This window comes from Tachypleus tridentatus, chromosome 9 (genome assembly GCF_004210375.1).
Source record: "Tachypleus tridentatus isolate NWPU-2018 chromosome 9, ASM421037v1, whole genome shotgun sequence".
Classification (NCBI taxonomy): Eukaryota; Metazoa; Arthropoda; class Merostomata; order Xiphosura; family Limulidae; genus Tachypleus; species Tachypleus tridentatus.
This window is the reverse complement of record NC_134833.1, coordinates 151,894,389-151,909,483: the sequence shown is the minus strand read 5'-3', so window position 1 is coordinate 151,909,483 and position 15,095 is coordinate 151,894,389. Positions and strand designations below refer to the sequence as shown.

General features: G+C 36.6%; 1 protein-coding gene across 7 annotated transcripts in view; it reads right to left on the bottom strand.

Annotated features, from left to right (window-relative positions):
* LOC143226666 (EH domain-binding protein 1-like) overlaps window positions 1-15,095 on the bottom strand; it is a 174,799-nt gene that overhangs the window by 85,738 nt on the left and 73,966 nt on the right. For 6 of the 7 annotated variants that reach the window (XR_013014703.1, XM_076457914.1, XM_076457919.1 and 3 more), the window contains exon 7: window positions 14,223-14,466. Coding sequence is in view for 6 of the 7 variants with exons in the window: in XM_076457914.1 (XP_076314029.1) it covers window positions 14,223-14,466 (244 nt within the window). In the remaining variant the exon portion in view is untranslated. The remainder of the gene's footprint in view (window positions 1-14,222; window positions 14,467-15,095) is intronic. The other variant, XM_076457918.1, reaches the window with a different exon arrangement.

Sequence of the window (15,095 nt, the reverse complement as noted above, 5' to 3'; positions counted from 1 at the left end):
AGTACATAACGGCTACTTTAACAGGAAGATTTACTTTACGCTAAAGGTGTTTATTTAGCTGTGCGTGTACATACATTCGTTTTTATTGTTCTTTTAATTTGGTCTTTATTTTTTACAAAGTGGAAATAATTACGTTTTTCATTTGGTTTTTCTAGCATTTTACAAGATATTACACTACCTACTTGGTTAAAGTTCAATCTGCTCTTTCCATACGACACTGTTCATTTGGTTTGGGTTTGTTTACAATTTTATTTACAAATCATAATGTTTATTTGGTTGAGGTTTCGGTTTTCAAAATACCATACTGATAATTTAGTTCGGTATTATCTACAAGGCCCGGCATGGCCACGTGGTTAAGGAATTCGACTCGTAATCCAAGGATCGCGGGTTCGAATCCCCATCACACCAAACATGCTTGCCCTTTCAGACGTGTAGGCATTACAAACTGTCGGTCAATCCCACTATTCGTTGATAAAAGAGTAGCCTAATAGTTGGCGGTGGGTGGTGATGACTAGTAGCCTTCCCTCTAGTCTTACACTGAAAAATTAGGGGCAGCTAGTGCAAATAGCCCTCGTGTAGCTTTGAGCGAAAAACAAAAACAAAGCTAAAGGTGAATTTTATAGAAAAAAAAACAACTTTGCAGTCAAAAGAACTACTCATACTGATTAATTTTGCAAGTTCACATTTTTTATAAAACATGTGTTAATAAATGAAACGTAGAACTTGTTGCAGAAAGAGCCCTTTCCGAGCGGCAATTCGAACGTTTTAGTTTTTACGTTTGCCGCTAGGAAAAGTACTGTGACGTAATAGTTGCCAAAGAAACCGCCAACGCCAGCGCGTTGAATGTAAATAAACATGGCCAGTACATACGGAGAAACAGAGGCGGAGTGTGTTTTGACTTTGTGTTCTGAACAGTGTTGAGTAGCGCCATGATCTACCAGCTTTTCAACTTGTAATATACTCTATTTGGGATAGATTTGTCCACTGTCTAGACTAGGAAATCAAGGTTTCACTGACTTTCAGGTGCCACAAATGCAAAACACGCTCATGAATGTGAAATGTGTATGTCTAGTTACATTCTACAAAATATGGTACTTTTGAAATTATTATATTATAGTAGTTATTGTTTATCGCGTTATACTGCACACATACCTTTAAGTTTGTTCTTTTCGTGATGGCTTCAGAGGGGTGGAACCTGTACGTTGCAGGCTGAGATCAGTCCTCAGCTCTACACAAGGAAAGATGGTGGGGACGATCCTCTCTACTGCCGATGGATTTTTCAGTCTCAACCTGCCTGGTTTGAAACCCACGGAATCCAAAACAGTGGGATCCGACGCAAAACATGAGCGTCCAAAGTGATCTTGACAAAGTTTTGTATGGTGTGAAGGTGTCCAGCTCTTCCTATTGACCATCCACACCCACTGTCGCCACGTTGCTGGTTCATTCTCCTTGTACAGAAACGAAAACAAGCTTTTGCCCGATGCCGAACCGTTTTTACAACCATAAGCAACGCAGTAAACCATGTTATCATAAAACAAATATACAGTAGCAATATCAAGACAACAAATAGTCTCATAAAGTATGTAACCCGAAAAAAGAACCGATAGATTTATATAAAACACCAGCACTGAAAGAAACAAAATGGTCGGCGCGCAACGAAACGTGTTTAGCAACTATTACGTCATAGTTGTAAAACGTCACGAAAACAGCCGAACGATCGAGAGGAACTTGAATTCGAGGACCCGCATATTTTGTTTCATTTTTTACTCAAAAACTAAAGTGTTTAAAAACATGGCAACCATACAGAAATTATACCTAACCAAAGTACAGTTTCTAAGGCAATTATTAAATTTGTTGAAAATTCACCTTTAAGTAAGTTTTAAAGCATATTTACTAATTACTTTCCGGTGACGTCACTGGTTAAGTAAGTTGGAAAGCGTATTCATTGTATCACTCTAGGTTAAGTAAGTTGGAAAGCGTATTCATTGTATCACTCTAGGTTAAGTAAGTTGAAAAGCGTATTCATTGTATCACTCTAGGTTAAGTAAGTTGAAAAGCGTATTCATTGTATCACTCTAGGTTAAGTAAGTTGAAAAGCGTATTCATTGTATCACTCTATGCTAAGTCAGTTGAAAAATGCTTTCATTGTATAACTTTCCGGTGACGTCACTGGATAAGTTAATGATCATTTTCGCTGGATTCGTCTTCGTTGCCTTAACATAAACTATCAGAAATGCTAAGTCATGTTACGATTTAAGCTAAAACACAGATATGAGGCGGGATTCGAATCTGACACACTGTCAATATGAAAGACATATCACACACGTGCTACAATCGATCTTTATGCAGTGACGTCAATAACCAGGGATTCTTTCCTCATAAACTCCTATTAAATAATGGACGTTCACGTCCACAGAACTCTCAGTGACTAGCCACGACACAAAAAAACTACATAAATTAGATTGTCTCTCCTTCATTTTGGGAGAAATAGATTTATCGAAATATTTACTTGCCCAGCATACGCCGAAGTACTTCTCTCTTAACACGTCTTTCGAAGTAGAGAGAGATAACGTTTTCAACAGCCCTTCTAGCTGTATAGCGTAATTGATGTATTTACATCTCTTAAACATCTGAGTCGAGTGGTGGATACATGACAATTATAATCATAAAATATAACAGACGTGGAAAGTAGCAGAGAAGTACATGTTATGAAACTGGAATAATAAGAAAGACTAGAGATATCTAGAAAATCATATTTAATGTTATCACGAAGTTAAAAGTTCCATTTTTCTAAATGTTGGTTATTCTGTCGGTCACCCCTTTCCTAGTAATACAGTAAGTAGAACTGTACAGTGAATATTGTTGGTTATTCTGTCGGTCACCCCTTTCCCAGTAATATAGTAAGTAGAACTGTACAGTGAATATTGTTGGTTATTCTGTCGGTCACCCCTTTCCTAGTAATATAGCAAGTAGAACTGTACAGTGAATATTGTTGGTTATTCTGTCGGTCACCCCTTTCCTAGTAATACAGTAAGTAGAACTGTACAGTGAATATTGTTGGTTATTCTGTCGGTCACCCCTTTCCTAATAATACAGTAAGTAGAACTGTACAGTGAATATTGTTGGTTATTCTGTCGGTCACCCCTTTCCTATTAATACAGTAAGTAGAACTGTACAGTGAATATTGTTGGTTATTCTGTCGGTCACCCCTTTCCTAGTAATACAGTAAGTAGAACTGTACAGTGAATATTGTTGGTTATTTTAATTAATTGTTAACTTTACTGACTCCTTCCTAGATAATACAGTGCAGTACATATACCACGTATACAGGGTAATAGAAACCATTTGGTCCAGAACTTCTGTACGAGTTTGGTTTATATAAAATAAATATGCAGAGATGCCAACTACTTCAAATGACTGAGCGTAATGATTTTAGATAGAGCCCTTTGTCATTTGCGGCTACTAGGCCTGACCAATGTCTCAAAGCTGTTTATCATTATATTATTATTATAACTATTATTATGTATTACTGCTATAGATGGTTCATTTATGACTGTTTTGTGTATTTAATAAATAAATGAAAAAATTCTTTTAAAATTCTTTTTAATATTCTGAATTCTTGCTCATAAATGTTATTATCTGCATCGTTTTTGTTTTCGCCTCAACCTTTTGTTGGTGAGATACTGATTTTCCATGTCTGGAACAATCGTTTAACCCGCCATGTGCCACAGAAAAATCGATGTGATAAACTGTACAAAACGCATAACCGTCACTGACTTTTGATGCAATGACCGGAATTTTGCACTATACTCTTTCCTAACTTTTTGATTCACAGTTTTAGTCCTTTTATATTTGCCAGAAACAAGACAATCTGGTGAACGAGGCCTCTTTTTTCCATCTTGTGAACGATGGCATTGGTGTTTCTATGCCGCTTAGAAAACGAGAAATACCCATCTACGCAAGCGCTGATTGGCTGACAAGCAATGATGACGTAACTATGGGTTCCCCCCACGTACCCAGTACGGAGAAGCACCGCACTCAAACTATTGGTAGACGTCGGAGATACAAATATTTTTTATTATTTCAAGCACAAACATGATTATCGCAAGCAGCCATTTGGACTACGTCTTTTATTTATTATGAAAATTTATTTGTATCTCACTAAAAATTTTCTTTTCACCCCTTTCAAGCCCTGGGGGAACAATTTATCACTTTATTATATAGGCCTATATAATATATAATAATTTGTGAGTTGCAACAAGTCGTAATATTTGTCTGTTTGAGAGTATAGTCGTAATGTATACACCAAAATCAAATGGTTGGCATCTCTGAATATGTATATCCTGAACAGTTGGAATTGATGACCGTAAAAATTAATAAAAGAGAAACGAAGGAACCAGGGCAGAGTGAAAAACATGTATAATATTTATAGTTAGAAGATGTCTACTGTGGTATACTGTACAGTGATCTGTAACATACTGTAATGGGTTGGTACAAATAATTAGTTAAAAGTATTCAAGGCGTGCCTTCTGCCCCCTGGTTAGCTATCTATGTTAAATTTACTTTAGTCACATAATCTCATGACTGAATTTAATAAATTCAACCTTTTCTGTTCTGTGTACTTACACACACACACACACACACACACACACAGAGAGAGAGAGAGAGAGAGAAATATATCAAACCCAACATAAAATGAGAATGTCCACCAGTACCCGAGGATTGTTGTTGTTTTGAATTAAGCACAAAGCTACACAATGGGCTATCTGTGCTCTGCCCACCACGGCTATCGAAATCCGTATTTTAGCGTTGTAAGTCCGCAGACATATCGCTGAGCCACTGGGGGCAGTAGAGGAAAAATAACATTACAATGTCCACCTGAAGTTCAGATACGAATGCAAGAAAAACAAACCTGATTTATAGAGTCCTCAATCAAGTGACCCACACAACTTCTATATAGGAGCGCGAGATGCTTAACTTGCATAATTAATCTGGTTTCCGTTCACCTCTGAAGTTAAAATGTTAATCAGATCTGGTTCCTGATTTACAAATACAAAAGTTTCTATGTTATTCCGCTGTTGGTTTGGATGTGTTAGAGTCGATCCATACAGCAAGCTTAACTCGTATATGGTTTATCGTGAACATACAATATCATAGACTCGCTAGATATAGAAAAAGCTAGTACACTTAGTAAGATACCAAACTAGAAAGTGACCAACTCACCAAGTTGTTCATCTATTTTCTTGTATCAGTTGAGATAACTCTACAACTACTTCATCACTAACATCAGTTTAAACCTAAGGTCATTATACGTGTTTCTGGACAGCGTATGATGTCATCGCTTAATCGTAATAGCTAGTTGGAATTTAAAAGAAAACATCATCACATAATTCTTGTGTAATCGCTGTTAACATTACCCCTTGAATAGTTCTTACAGAACTATGATGCTCCTTTATAAAGCTTGAATTCAGGGTGAAACACGAATTACCAGTTAATAATAGATAAACATTATATGACCGAAACATGTAGAATACTCAGTTATTTGTGCATTACACAATCAATGTCTTTAGGGAGCCAACCCTATATTATGTATGAATTGAAGGAGTAAAAATACGTCAAAAACAAATAATGCAAAATATTACTGTAAATGTAAGGATGACAGTGCCAAAACGAATGCAAACAAGAGTACAGGAATAATACAGCCATGCATTGATCATCCCTACATGATTTTAATATTAGAATTTAATGTTACACCGTAAAATGCATAATTTATTTTAGTATTATTGCAGTTGGAAGTTACGTATTTCTGACTGTTGGTATGCAGTTTATCATAATATTATGGTCATGTTAAGGAAGGCATATAGAGTAAACAAGATCCTAGAAGTTGCACACGAGGAAACCCAAGCTTAGTCAAAGCATGTCTCGATTATTACAGACTTTCGGTACCAAGTCGGTCCAATTGACCAACGTTGTAACCATTTTGTACTCGTGCATTTTACAGCGTAGCATCAAATTTTTATATTGAGAGTCATGTGGGATGATTTATATATAACTGTATCATCCCTACATTCGTGTTTACATTATTTTTGGTACAACCATCCCTACATCATTTTATATTTACAAAATGACTTTAATTACTTGTTATTATTGATTCAGATATGATTTAGCGTTAACGCACGTTCCTTTAGAGCTAACTTGTGTATGATTTATTTTTAATAGCTGTGGTGTTATTATTAATCGGATATAACTTAGTGTTAACACGAGTGGTTTTATATTCAACTTGAGTTTAATTTAGTGTTAACAGGCATAATTGTGGAGCTATCTCGCGTAAGACTTACTGTTAGCATGAGTGATTTTGGAGTTTATTCGCGTAATTTCAACTGGTGGTTTTAAAGTTCAAACTTGTGTTATAGTGTTAGCGATATCAATGCCAAAATTTCACGCACAGTCTTCACAGTTTAAAAATTAGCTTTTTAGAGGTTAGATATACACAACGGTGATTATATCACGCGTTTCCAAAACAAATATGATAAGCGTTTAAAAACTTATCTTGATTAAACGTTTTTCGGGTATATTTCAGGTATGCACAATACTTATTTGTCTTTATTTAATGGTATATAGTATTAAGTTAATTTAGTTTTTTTAGAAAGTAGAGGTTGGTTGGGATACCGACAACACACTAACAGTAGGTACCAGTAAAAATAAGCAGATAAAGAACAGGTGCGAGAGAGAGCCCCCAAAATTGGAACCCAGGAGGAAAGTAATAAGTTATACCGTTCCAGAAAGTGTTACAACTACATGGGAAATTAAGGCCTAACCAAAGGCTTAGGTTTGTTGGAAATCAGGAAAAGATACGTGTGAAATTAAGTTGACAAGAAATTTAATACAAATCTATTCAGTCTTTTATTTTTTTTAACTAAATATTTATCCCCAGCTTCCAATCTTTAATTTGACCTCACGATAACTGTACTGCTTATATGTTGGTTTTCTAAAAGCTGGGTTCGGCATGGTTAGGTGGGTTAAGGCGTTCAACTCGTAATCTGAGGGAATCCCCGTCGCACCAAACTTGCTCGCCCTTTCAGCCGTGGGGGCGTTCTAAAGTGACGGTCAATCCAACTATTCGTTGGTAAAAGAGTAGCCCAATAGTTGGCGGTGGGTGGTGATGACTGGCTGCCTTCACTCTAGTTTTACACTGCTAAATTACGGACGGCTAGCGCAGATAGCCCTCGTATAGCTTTGCGCGTGTTGATTTGATGATAACTGTACAGGTTACGTGTTGGTTATATTAGTTACATGAGTGATTTTAGTTAACTCATCCACGATAAGGTGTTAACAAGTGTAAATGTTGTCAGTACCTTACCCAACATGTACACATTGCCAAATTTAATTAATACTATCTACCGTTAAATGTAAGACTCATAAGTACCTTAAGAAAATGTTTAATCAAGACAGATTAAAACAAAATAAACTTATCGTTTTTGTTTAGAGAACATGATATATGAACGTTCCTTTTCGTGAACTTTTGTAATTACTGCTGCATTTACATAACGCGTTTTCAATTAACGGTTCATTAGGTTAGCATATCGAAACTGAGAAGTTAGTGTACGTGATATATTGACATTAATATCACTAACACAACCTTAAACTTTAAAACCACTTACTGAAGTTACACGAGTAAAATATAAAGTTTCTCGTGTTAATAGTAAATCATAATCGATTAATTAATAACACTACAGTTGTTAAAAATGAATCATACACGAGTTAACTAACATCACTCGTTTTAATAGTAAACATAAAACCCAACATATAGCCTGTATAGTTATCGAAACACAGGCACATATCCTGTACATTTATCGTAAAACAAAAAGGTAACCAGAACAATTGTTACTTTGAATTAAGCACAAAGCTACAATGGGCTATCTGTGCTCTGTCCACCGTGAGTATCAAAACTCGGATTTTAGCGTTGTAAGTCCGCAGACATCCCGCTGAGCCACTGGGGGGCTGAACAATTACTATAAAACCAACATATAACTGGTACATTTATCATAAAACAAACACGTTGCATGCACCTCGAAAACTCGTCAGTCAATATTAGTGGCCTCCCAGTGGCACAGCAGCAAGTATACGGACTTACAATAGTAGAAACCGAGTTTCGATACTCGTGGTGGGCAGAGCGCAGACGGCCCATTGTGTAGTTTTGTGCTTAACTTCAATCAAACAGTAATGATCAGGGCAGATAAATGAGGGAATCCTCAATAGCTGAGGCACTTAAAATTCGTTTAGGCATGAATAGAGTAAATTAATTTATGTAACTCTTAAGATTTTATTAGGAGTATTTTTGTGTGTCGGTAATATAAAGCATGGGGCGCGCGTATACACGATTCCATTTTATTACTTATAAGAACCTCTAAAGGCCTATCCTTAAATTTATATTATTTTAGGCAGGATTAGAGTTCATTAATCTACGAGACACTGGGCGTGATAAAATACATGAATCGAAAGAGTTTGACCTCTTAAGCCTAAAACTGTAATTACATTTCAAATCAGTTAAGATGTGGCAGAGCTACGAAAGTTTGTACTCGGAAAAAAATCCTCAACAACAAAACAAAACTCAGAGTCGTTCTATGAGCCAATGTGCCGCTGCTGAAAAATCACTTCTGCTTGACGACTATACTTGTACGTAATAAATCAACAAAACACTCGAAGACTTTTCGTTAATGCCAAGCATATTATAAATGTGTAACACATACAGGAAGAGCTTCTATAATACATACAAATGTTAGCGATTCCTGTTATGAAATAAGTGAATATAGAAGCTCTAACAATAAGTTTTCTTTCTTCTGAATGTTTTTTGTGCCATTTCCACAGACATTAAATTGTCGGTCACTGATAACCACATCTTATTCACTGCTGAAAATAACAATTTTTACGTCCTGTTCGATTTTGTTTTGTTTTGAATTTTTGCGCAAAGCTACAAGAGGGCTATCTGCGCTAGCCAACCCTGATTTAGCAGTGTATGACTACAGGAAAGTAACTGGTCATCACCACCCACCGTCAACTCTTGGGCTACTCTTTTACCAACGAACAGTGGGATTGATGGTATTTTATAACGCCCCCAAGGTTCAAAGAGCGAGCATGTTTGACGTGACAGGGATTGAAACCCGCGACACTCAGATTACGAGTCCAGTATCCTAACCATCCGGCCATTCAGGGGGCCTGTTTAATAACTACCTTTACGTGGTTTGAAAAAAAAAAAAGACACGTTAAGGCTCAGTATGGTTATTACGTATAACTGTCATACAGAGTGTACACCTTATGGTTCATTCAGTTTGCGATCTTTTCGCGAAAAAAAATGACGTTCAATTTACTTAATACGTTTACTTATTCTGAAGAAACGGGGAATTTAATGTCCAATTCTATCAGTGCCTTTATCCAGCTTATACGTTTTTCAATCTACCCTAAAACAACTTGGAAATTAGATCTTAGGAGATTAAATAGAGAATTCAAAAACATAAACTGTTTAAAATATTTCAAGGTTTTCGAAGACTCTTCTTTAACCATGGCAGGTGCTTTTTCATTGCTTAAGTAGCTGTGACAATTTTGATAAATGTTTGTATTAATCTTTGCGAGGTCACATTGTCGATAAGATGAATACGAACGGAATTCACTTTGTCTGAAGAAGGACAGAAGGAAGTAAAGTCTGTCATCACTGGTCATTCCCTGTGTGAAGAGTTCCTCCTGACACTTTATTAAAGTTACATGATGTGACTGAATATATAATGAAGCCTCTGAAACTCAAGAAAACCCAGACCTAGCTACGCTTAAAAGAGAGATGGATACTCTGGAATAGCACTGATACACAGAATCAAGCTGACTCATCAAACAGTTTATACACACAAAAGTAACTATAAACATCACTTCCGCTTAAGGGAGTTAAAAAAGGATAAAACGGTTGCAAATACTGGGTTATCTTGTAAATATATACAAGTATATAACTTCATTCATTTATCTTTTATTATACACAAGTGGGTCACACGAACAGACAGCAAACCCCATTCAGTTTCAAGTACTTGAAACTTATGTGATCTATAATCATGTCTCACGTTTTTACGGGTGTCCCGTTATGGCCAGGTGGGTTAAGGCGTTCGACTCGTAATCAAAGAGTCGCGGGTTCGAATCCCGGTCGCACCAAACATGCTCGCCCTTTCAGCCCTGGGGGTGTTATAAAGTTACGGTCAATCCCACTATTCTTTGGTAAATGGTTGGTTGGTTTTGGAATTTCGCACAAAGCTACTCGAGGGCTATCTGTGCTAGCCGTCCCTAATTTAGCAGTGTAAGGCTAGAGGGAAGGCAGCTAGTCATCACCACCCACCGCCAACTCTTGGGCTACTCTTTTACCAACGAAAAGTGTGATTGGCCGTTACATTATAACGCCCCCACGGCTGGGAGGGCGAGCATGTTTGGCGCGATTCGGGCGCAAACCCGCGACCCTCAGATTACGAAGAGCACGCCTTAGCGCTCTAGGCCATGCCAGGCCTATTCTTTGGTAAAAGAGTGGCCTAAGAGTTGGCGGTGGGTGGTGATGACTAGCTGCCTTCCCTCTAGTCTTACACTACTAAATTAGGCACGGCTAGCGCAGATAGCCCTCGTGAATCTTTGTGCGAAATTAAAAAAAATAACAAACGTTTTTACGGACACATGCACGCTCACATATACAAGCGTATGCAGGCTTTCCGATTATAACAATAAATTAGTTACATATTAAAGAAACCTGATGCATTATAAAAGCTTAAAGAATATCATGAACATTTGATCTTGCTTAAAAGAGTGTGTTTAGGAAACAGAACCTTCCGACCCAAATTAACATTGCTATGAAGATGGTCATATCTTCCAAAACCCTTCAGGATATGATAACTAAAGAGTTAAATCTGATAGAAGTTCAAAAATATAAAAAATTAAAGGATGGAAATCAATTACTGTTTTCACGAAAAACTTAGCTGAAACACTGGTACCACAAGTCCTGTCAATGTCAAGTTTTCCAATGTAACTTCAATGATCTTTGTCGCAACTGCGCTTGATAGTGGCAAAATAAGTACATTAGCCGACGTACAAAAAACTGCACAAAACGAATGGAATACTAAGATAATGTAGTTCTTTGGAACAATTACACAGCGGAGATGTTACCATGACGTCACACTTCTTTAAAGTAGGGGGAAACAGGCAGAGTAGGGACATTGGGGGAAGTTACAGAACTTAGTGCTAGTAATTTTAACTGAATAATCAGTACACACCCTTCTGTACAAATAAATAGTGGTTTGTTAAACTCTTGAAATATATGTTGTTTTAATATAACCTGTATCTAGAGATATATTTTTAAAAGCTTATAACAAGACAAAACTGATTAAAAAATATATACACCGGTACGTTGTTTTAACGCGTTCTATACAATGCCAGAGTCTGTCAGATTCTAAACGATAAGCTGCCATAGGAAGAAGGCGACAAACAGTTTAGTTAACTCGATCCCGGTATGTACCGAGGACGCCAGGGGAATGTAAAAGAACAGATATTTTTATCTTTATATACAGCTACTTTCAAAACATGAGCACCGATGTAATACTGACAGCAGAGAAAAACAAATCGAAACCAAAGTCGAACCTTTGTCTGTCCCCAACAAAGTACCCTAGAGAAATACATAATATAAAATTTCTGCCCATTTCACGGTACACTTGCACGTTCGATAATCCCAACTGGAATACGAAAGAAATCTCTCTTTGACACACATGTCAAATTTTGTAGACGAAGGAACGCGGGAAGGGGAGGGGGTTGCGCTGCGCTGGATGCAAAACGAAAAAAGCTGATCTATAAGGAATCCACTCGCCTCTGAAAGTCCATCCTGGACTTGCTACAGACATACGTTTGATAACCAACAGAACTTGAGGTTGTAAACCCACAAAAACAAACAACGAAATATGACAAGTGTCAGTATTCATGTATAAGGCAAATATAATAAATTTTATCTGTTTATCTACAATTGGGTAAGTGGTAACCCTTATAAATATAGAAGGAAACCTTCACCTCAACAGAACCATCTTTCACATAAACAATGTCTCAAACACCAATAAACCATAAGATTCAAATCATTTCCTAACAGTAATGGAAGACAGAACCTACCTCTCTGTATCAGTAGGTGAACTGATCCTTCAAGTGACACATACATGTATATCTGTATCGTGAGGGACAAATACACAGTAATACAGTATCTTATTTTCTTGAAGAATACACTTTTCAACAGATACCCTGTCACTAAAACTGACTACCAGGTGTGAATTATTCATATGGTTACATTCTGAATCATCTAGTATTTGTTATATTTCTTCACTCCATATGTTACCCATCAGATTTACTGTTTTGTATTAACTTCTTCACTCCATATGTTACCCATCAGGTTTACTGTTTTGTATTTACTTCTTCACTCCATATGTTACAATCAGGTTTACTGTTTTGTATTTACTTCTTCACTCTATATGTTACCCATCAGGTTTACTGTTTTGTATTTACTTCTTCACTCCATATGTTACAATCAGGTTTACTGTTTTGTATTTACTTCTTCACTCCATATGTTACCCATCAGGTTTACTGTTTTGTATTTACTTCTTCACTCCATATGTTACCCATCAGGTTTACTGTTTTGTATTTACTTCTTCACTCCATATGTTACCCATCAGGTTTAATCTTGTATTTACTTCTTCACTCCATATGTTACAATCAGGTTTACTGTTTTGTATTTACTTCTTCACTCCATATGTTACCCATCAGGTTTACAGTCTTGTATTTACTTCTTCACTCCATATGTTACAATCAGGTTTACTGTTTTGTATTTACTTCTTCACTCCATATGTTACCCATCAGGTTTACTGTTTTGTATTTACTTCTTCACTCCATATGTTACAATCAGGTTTACTGTTTTGTATTTACTTCTTCACTCCATATGTTCACCATCAGGTTTACTGTTTTGTATTTACTTCTTCACTCCATATGTTACAATCAGGTTTACTGTTTTGTATTTACTTCTTCACTCCATATGTTACAATCAGGTTTACTGTTTTGTATTTACTTCTTCACTCCATATGTTACAATCAGATTTACTGTTTTGTATTTACTTCTTCACTCCATATGTTACCCATCAGGTTAACTGTTTTGTATTTACTTCTTCACTCCATATGTTACCCATCAGGTTTAATCTTGTATTTACTTCTTCACTCCATATGTTACAATCAGGTTTACTGTTTTGTATTTACTTCTTCACTCCATATGTTACAATCAGGTTTACTGTTTTGTATTTACTTCTTCACTCCATATGTTACAATCAGGTTTACTGTTTTGTATTTACTTCTTCACTCCATATGTTACCCATCAGGTTTACTGTTTTGTATTTACTTCTTCACTCCAAATGTTACCATCAGGTTTACTGTTTTGTATTTACTTCTTCACTCCATATGTTACAATCAGGTTTACTGTTTTGTATTTACTTCTTCACTCCATATGTTACCAATCAGGTTTACTGTCTTGTATTAACTTCTTCTCTCCATATGTTATCCATCAGGTTTACTGTCTTGTATTAACTTCTTCTCTCCATATGTTACCCATCAGGTTTACTGTCTTGTATTTACTTCTTCACTCCATATGTTACAATCAGATTTACTGTTTTGTATTTACTTCTTCACTCCATATGTTACCCATCAGATTTACTGTTTTGTATTTACTTCTTCACTCCATATGTTACCCATCAGATTTACTGTTTTGTATTTACTTCTTCACTTCTTATGTTAACTTTCAGGTTTAGTGGTTGGTTGGATACTCAAGTCTTATATTGGTGAACAAGTTAGGTTTACGTAATTACAATGAGTACACGTGGTTTCAGTACTCAAACTACGTAAGTAACTTCAAAGTTTCATTATTCTTTTGCCCACAAACATTTACAAAGAACAGTAATTTGTATTTGGTTCTTTTCTGAATCTAATAAACCCAGAAAAGAATCATTTTAAGATGTAATAAAAGTGTTAAATTATTTCGTCTTTACGTAATGTATAATACACAAAGCTACATTAATTTTGGTACAGTTATGAGTTCAGTATATTACAGGCGAAGTTTTATACTTCCTACTATTTACTCTCAACTCCAGAGCCTTGTGTAACACATCTTATTACTTCAAGAATTCTTACCTGGTTGTTTCAACAGTAACCTGAGAGCTGCGATGTCTTGGATTGTGTGTTTCTGAATCAGCAGTGTTGGTGAGACCTCCACCAGGGGATGAGGACTGACCTTCAACTGAGGCAACGGTAGTGCTTGACGGAACAGCAGCTCCCGTCTGTTTGATGGAGCTAGCCGGGTAATATGTAGATTTAGACTGTCGAACGCCAGATTCTAGGGACTGAGAGGCGGCTGAACACTTGGATTGGCTGGCTACTGTAAGTGGAGGAAACAGACAGATCATTGGGCAAGGTGACAGATTTGTAGGAACTGACAGTTTAGTAGAACATCTAAATGATAAATAACACTGTACTTACTACTCTACGGTATCAAACACAACGGAGGGTGAATAATCATTACGAAACTACATACACATTTAGGGGAAAATATCCCCTTTGTAGTTCAGAGTTCCCTGCAGTAACACGAAGTATGTTTAATCATTTTTCGATGCATATATTTACGATATTAAGCCTAAGGCCAGATCAACAGGGTGGAAAATTAACATTAGCTACTATCCAACTTCTGTTGCTATCAAAATCCCAATGGACCGAAGGAGAAATATATATACACACAGAGAAACATGTACGGTGCCACCAAGTGAATTAGAGCGACGGTTGGGCGCTTATTCGATTGGATCATTACATTACCACTGCTATATTCTCAGAGGAACTTCACTGGATTAATATTCGGATGGACTGTATGCAAATTACATTACACACAGCACATACTAATCACGGTGCAGGACACGTGACAACAATGACCTATCACGAAAACGCTGGAGGATTAGAAAGGAGCCGCAACTATTTCGTTTGGCTGCGTTAAAACCATAGAAACTGGAGATTTCA